The 6,615-nt window shown below is 58.7% G+C and overlaps 1 protein-coding gene across 1 annotated transcript in view; it reads right to left on the reverse strand.

Annotated features, from left to right (window-relative positions):
* The window catches only part of SHANK3 (SH3 and multiple ankyrin repeat domains 3), a gene marked incomplete at its 3' end in the record, with an annotated part of 167,645 nt that overhangs the window by 21,915 nt on the left and 139,115 nt on the right, over nt 1-6,615 (reverse strand). Inside the window, exons 11-12 of the mRNA XM_009880246.1 lie at nt 4,664-5,820; nt 3,495-4,618 (exon numbers count right to left, since the gene is read on the reverse strand). Of these exons, the coding sequence (XP_009878548.1) occupies nt 3,495-4,618; nt 4,664-5,820 (2,281 nt within the window). The remainder of the gene's footprint in view (nt 1-3,494; nt 4,619-4,663; nt 5,821-6,615) is intronic.

Raw genomic sequence — 6,615 nt, forward strand, 5'->3', positions numbered from 1 at the left:
AGGGCGCGGGAGGCCGCCTCCCGGCAAGCGGGCACAGCACGCAGCGCAGGGACACGGCCGAGCTGCCCTCGCCACGCTCAGCCCCGGCCGGCCGCGCAGGGCCCCGGGAGCGGGGAGGATGGAGTAAACGTCACCTCTATCGATTGCCTTAACTCTGACCTTATGTTCTCATTCTCAGTATGTCTTGGCCTCTTTCTCAGTCCCTCTTGTCAAACGTCCTCCTGTGGGAGACCGTCTTGGAAGGAGATACAGCCAGAGTTAGAGTTATGGAGGAAGCGGTTTGTGTCTTCTGCTCCCGGGGTCCCCAGGCAGGACCCTCACAGACCTCTGCAAGAGAAACGCACCAGGGCCCGTGCTGCAGCCACCACGTGCAAAGAGAAGTTTCCTGCTCTTAGATGTAACTACTGTAAATTCAGAATTTATCGTGCTTAGAGAGAAACTCCAGCAATGAATCCTGCCGCCGCAGGCAGCGGCTCCTGCAGCCCCTCGGGGGGCACCGGCAGCTCCCACAAGGGCACCTCGTCCTCCCCGCGTCCCCGCGTCCCGCAGGACACCTCTGGCCCTAGGTATGAGCTTCAGTTTGGCTGAGGACCCGTTCCGGAGCAGAGCTGAAGGTAAGAACGACAGAGAAAGCTGCAGCACCAGCCCGGGCAAAGGGGCGCAGCGCCTTTCGGCCCCCGGGGACGCTCGAGGGTGGGCAGCGGCTGTCACGCCGGCACCGTCCCACCGCGCTCCTGCACTGAGGGCGGCTGTTGCGGCAGGTTTAGGGAACACTGTCGTTCTCAGGACAGGCCCAGGGACTGGAAGACGTGTTCTGAAATTGGTCGTTCTAAGCTTATCTAACTGCTCTTTAGGTTATTTTCTGAATTTACAGCAATTTCATAAAAGAGAGGAATTTTCACAGGGAAGGAGAGTGGCTGACATCATGAAATATTCTATTTACAGCTGACTTCCTGGGAAATGTTTCAAGTCTTTGACATCAACCGGGAGCACAAAAATTTCAGAGATGAAAGGCCATGACTTTCAGAGAAAGGAATGAGAACCCTTAAACTCTGCGGGACTGCTGGAAGTGCCAAACACGGTGGCGGGGCGGGTAAGGAGAGGATGGACGGCACCTCCCCGGAGCGGGAGGACGGGGTGTCTACGGAGGGTGCGATGCAGGAGCTCAGGCAGGGTCTGCTGCTCCTGGGAGAGAGGGGGGGAGGGAAGCACACTGCCTACCGGGAGCACAGGAATGAAGGGAAGCAGCGGTGGAGGACAGGAGGGGGTTAAAGAGAGGCAGAGGATGGAGAAGGGGTGTCCCCGGGAACCCGGGGGTACTCGCAGGACGCTGCATGGGGAGCAGCAGATCGGCTGCACGCGGTGACCTGGACGGACACGGGCGGCCAGGGAAGGAAAGAGGAGGGGGGGGCTGCGGTGTGACACCAGGTGGGGTCAGGGGGGCTTTTCATTGCCGGCGCTGGGAGACCGAAGGGGCCGGTGGCCCCGGAGCAGGAACGAGCAAAGGGCCGATGCCTGGCAGGGGTGAGCTGTCGGAGATGCCGTGCCTGGTCGCCATTAAAAGCTGGTAACGTCCCAGTTCCCTGGCGTCGGTGGAGTCAGGCACAGTCAGCACTTTTTAGGAAAGCGCGGCGTGGCGTGCCTGATTTCAGAAGGGTCCCCAAATGCAATTAAACTCCGTGCATTCAGCACAGGACCCCGTGGCTCCCGACCGAGCAGTGCAGGGGGCAGGGGCCCCGGGGCAGACACCGGTCTCCGGGGAACGGCCGTCACGTGCATCTGCGGCCAAATCCAGAGAGACACAGCGGGGAGCAGGGCAAGATCCTGAGATGTTCTACCACACTGTGGTCGTCACGACAAGTTTGGTACCTACTGAGAGGGGGACCAGCAGTGCAGCCAGGCGGGCAGCGCCAGCCCAGGCGCCGGCGGGGAGACGTCAGCCTGCTGAAGGCTGGAGCGACGTGAACACCCCCCGGGGGTACGTCAGGGTCGGACACTCTGTCCCCCGGGCTACAGCTGGAAACGTCCCCAGCTGTGCTAGCACCACGTGGACGTGTCACCCATCCCTGTGATGATCTGCTTAGAAAAAGCCTTTCCAAAAGAAGGGCTCCCCTCAGCTCAGAGCTCCCAGCCGAACTGGCACCTCGCTGACCCCCAGCCACCACCCACTGGTGACGCCGGTGGGACGCGCTTACTGCGGCTTTGCTACTGTGGGAGGTGTTGTGCGGCTGCACGCTGCAAGGGCAGAGCGAGGTCGGAGATTCTGGGTCACTTCCTGCTCTAACTTTAAATTTCAAAGGCTTGTAAGGGTTCGCTCTCAAATCTCGGGCTCTAATTTAGCGTTTTGGGGTTTAGTTTAGTTTTACAGTTGGGTGGGGATGTCGGGGCAAAGGGGACACTGCGGCCACGGGGACAGCAGGTCGGAGCAAAGGCCGGGTGCCAGCGGGGCGGTGGGTGGCCTGGCGCGGGGGACACGCTGGGCAGCGTGAGGGACACGGAGGGGTCCGTGCTGCTCGGGGAGCGTGACGGTCACAGCTCCAGCGTGGGAGAGGGAACCGGTGTCTCCCGAGTGCCATGAGGGAACCTGAGTAGGACTTTAAGAGAAAGAGGCTCCTGCGTGTCCTGCCGTCCCTCTGCTGTCACCTTTCAGGTCTCCTGGGCTGTGCGGGCTCCGCACAGGTCTGTGCGTGGAGGAGGAGAGCAAGGGCTGAGAGGATCTACCACGCTTAGGGCACTGCGTAGACGCCTCTGAGCCATCAGCCACCCCACCGGCACGGAGACGCGAGCGACCCAGCGCTCAGCCGGACACGGCCGCTGCGAGTGCCCACGGGAGGGACGCCCGGCGGCAGTCCTTGCCCGGAGCCACGCGTCACACCCCCGTCCTGCGCCCTGCCAAAACACCTCCCTGCGGGTCTCCAGAGCTGGCTCGGTCCAGAAACGGCGCCGAGCTCTGCCTCAGCGAACAAAGGTCGGGGTGGTGCTGCCGTGCCCTTCTAAGGGCTGTCACAGACCACCCCGGTGAGGGCTCCCGCTCAGCAGTGACTGCCCGGAGCTCTAATACGGAGTCTGACAACATTTGGAGATCCTTTGAAATGAAAAGCGCTAGAGAAACACACATTGTTATTAATCGTTCAGGAGCAAACATTTAGAAGTGAAACCCACGACTAAATACAGCAGCTTAACAACAGCATCGAGACAGAGGAGGAACATGGAACAACAGGAAGGCAATTTAAAGGGAAAAAGCAACAGTGCGAGCTCGCTACGTGTGCGGTGCGGAGAGAGGAGCCATGAACAAATCACACCAACTTCTGGAAAGCATGTCTCAGCGTTGCCTCTCCCCGTGCGGCTGAGAAGTCCTGACATCTCTGAAATGCCCCTCAAAACACACCCCGGACTGCTCGGCACAGTTACACTCCGCTTACGCGCCTCCCTGTCCCCCAGGGTGCCTGAGCCCTGCACCCGCCCCCTCCCCTGGCCAGCGACCAGCCTCTTACCGTGCCGCGACCACCGGTGACTTCTTCCCGGGATCTAACGTGGACCCGGCTGGTTCCTCCCCCAGTGATCGTGTATCCTTATTCAGTTGCTGTAGTCGGGAACTTAGCTCACTGATCACAGTTGGCTTGTCATCATCAGCCCCATGGATCGGCCTGCTCTCCATGGGGTCCCCCCATAGCTTGGACCTTCTCTGAAAGAGGTAGCGTGGCCGGCCAATGCTGGCTGATGCCAGAGTGGCCGCATGTTGCTGGGAGATGAGCTCGCTGTCCGAAGACTGCTTCAAAAGTGGGTCCCTGAAAGTAACTGGCCCCTTGCTGAGCTGGGACTTGAGTTTTGGCTTTGGAGGCACTGGTGGCTTCTCGAGTATAAAAGTTTGTCCATCCGCAAAGGAAGTGTATGTGTCAGTAGGCTCCCCGCTTTCTGAGGACAACGTAGACATGCTGGAGACCGTCGAGATGGTGCTTGTGGTCTCCAGGTGATGGTCACTTGAACTTCTGGTGTCCACCTCTTCCACTCCCGAGTCTGCAGCAGACTCTGGGGCTACGGGGGCATCAGAGGGCTTCCCTGAGGGTGTTCCGCCAGTGGTAGAAGGTGCTACTGCTGCCGCTGGTATGGATGGCGTGCTAGGCGTAGCCAGGTGGCTGACCGGTGTGCCAGGGGTGGTGACCAGTACCCCATTTGCAAACTCATCCGGTGGAGGCACCAGCCCTATCTTGGCCAGCTCCTCCCTGGTCTCTTCGTCACTTGAGGACAACTGAGCAGGCGGGAGGGTAACCGTGTAGGGCTCCACTTCTTCCTCCGAACTCCCTTGTCCCAACGTCTTGTCAGAGGCTGGACTGACCAGAGGCTTTCCCACGGGACTGGGCTGGGTCTCTGCTTTGGGGGACTCTGCTGGCTCCGTGCATGCTTCGGGGACAGCCGGCTTCTCCTCTTTTATCTCAAGTCCTATCTCGTCTTGGCCGTTACTTGTGGCATGAACCATGATGAGGCCAGCGGTCTTCTGCTGTGATGTATCCACTATGCTAATAATCATGGACTTCTTGTCTTCCTGTTTTTTCTCCTCCTTCCCAGGTGTTTCTGCTCTTGCCTCAGTTTCTTTTCTCAGTGTGGACGGAGTCCCCCACTGGCTCTTCGTAGGGGCCAAAGTCCCAGAGTCTGTTCCGATTGCCCCTTTGCCTCCAGGTGAGTACGCAGGGGACACCAAGCTCTCCAACTCCCCCCTCTCTGGTTCTTTGGTTTGGATGTCCACAAACAGGGGTGCTGCTCTCTCTGAGTCTGGGCTGTGGATCGGGGTGGGCGACCGGGATGGGACTTGAGTTGAGAGGGCCCGTTCCCTTGCGGCCAGCGCAAGCGCCAGTGGCGAGTTCGGATCCAAGGGCTTTCCTGTTAGGGGGTGGATGAACGTTGAGGATGAGCTGCTAATTAATGGCTTTAAAGCTGAGACAGGGGAAGGCAGTAGTACATCTCGGCTTCCTAACAACCGCTCATCAATAGACCTGGACTGCTGCAAGGATGGCATGTCGCTGCTGGGGGGGCTTCCTTCAATGGCCCCAACCGAGAGGAAGACAGTGGATTTCCGCCTCTCATCCAGACGACGGTCTCTGTCCTTCATGACTCCAGCGATGGCAGTGGCAAAGGGGATGCTCGTGGCTTCAACCTGAGCAATGCCGGTGTGGTGCTGATACTCCACTCCACTCAGGCGATGGCTCCTGCGGGTGGGAGAGGGCTCCCTCGTAAAGCCTCCGGTGATGGACAGTGTTGCTCTCTCCTGTGCATCCTCCACTTGTAACTGCTTCACAAGAGGACTCTTCTTCCTCTGGGGCTTGGTGGGAGCAAACAGGCTGACGTTGAACTGACCCATGTTGGCATAAGGGTTGTCAATCACTCTCCCCTTCCTCTTCAGCTTCTCTGGAGGGGTTGCAGATGGTCCAGGCCGGGGGATCTCTGTTGGCTCCACGGGAAGATGAGAGGAATCCTGGAGGATTATCATGGATCGGGCCCTCTTCTGCCTTTCAGGGTAAGGAATGGAAGTCCTCGCCTGATCGTACATCTCAGCTGCGCTAATGACCTGCGGGAGTCCGTGGAGTTTCGCCTCCAGGCTTGGCTTAAAGCTTGATCTTATGGTATCATAAGCTCTTCCTGGGGGCGGAGGTGGCGAGAAGGATGGAGGGGGGCCTGTGTCAAAGTAATATGGAGAAGGAGGTGGGGGCGGGGCTGTCTGAGGTGGTGGTGGAATCCCATGTCCTTCCCTAACAGTGTCTTGCATCGATGTGCTCCGGGGAAACTTCCCATCTAGCAAAGAAGCAGCAAGTTTCTCGTCTTCACCTGGAAAACAAGAAGAACGGTGAAGTCAGAGAGGAAGTCTCCAGAGAACCCAGAGCGTGACTGTTGCTGCGAATTGGATATATGACATCCCTTCCTTCCCCCCACCCCGCTTTATCCCTGTGGTGACTTTCCACTTCATCTTTTCTTTGCCTGGTGCCAGCGGTTGCAGTTTGGCCCTTCGCTCATGTTCCCTTGGCACGCGAGGGCGGCCGCAGACTCTCACAATGTCTTACATTGTTTTAAACCCATCAGACAGCTGTGCTCAACACTTTCCAAGCAGGCTGAGAGCTCTCCAGACCAACGCAACAGCGAGAGAATTGAACACTTGCTCGATCAAACCTCCCGACACCCAACCGCCGACGTGTGAGACAGCCGAGTGCCACCAGGTTGTGCAACTCGCAGCAAACACTGCCGGCTCCCATGTGCGGGTTCTCGCGCTCTGCCGCTCGCTGTTCTCGTGTCACACTCCCCCCTTCCCCCCGAGGGGTTACATATGCTTCCATGTGCCAGACTGAATTCAGAAGCAGGGTCTCGCAGAAACTTAAGTTACGTATTTCGAGAATTGGAAGAACCCGAGGAAGCCACATTCTGCCATTCTGACTGGTAACTCTACTCCACTCCGGTGAGACCCCACCTGGAGTACTGCATCCAGCTCTGGAGTCCCCAACAGAAGAAGGACATGGACCTGCTGGAGCGTGTCCAGAGGAGAGCCATGAGGATGATGCGAGGGCTGGAGCACCTCTCCCATGAGGAGAGGCTGAGAGAGTTGGGGCTGTTCAGCCTGGAGAAGAGAAG

The sequence above is a fragment of the Charadrius vociferus genome, unplaced genomic scaffold (genome assembly GCF_000708025.1).
Source record: "Charadrius vociferus isolate BGI_N301 unplaced genomic scaffold, ASM70802v2 scaffold802, whole genome shotgun sequence".
NCBI lineage: Eukaryota > Metazoa > Chordata > Aves > Charadriiformes > Charadriidae > Charadrius > Charadrius vociferus.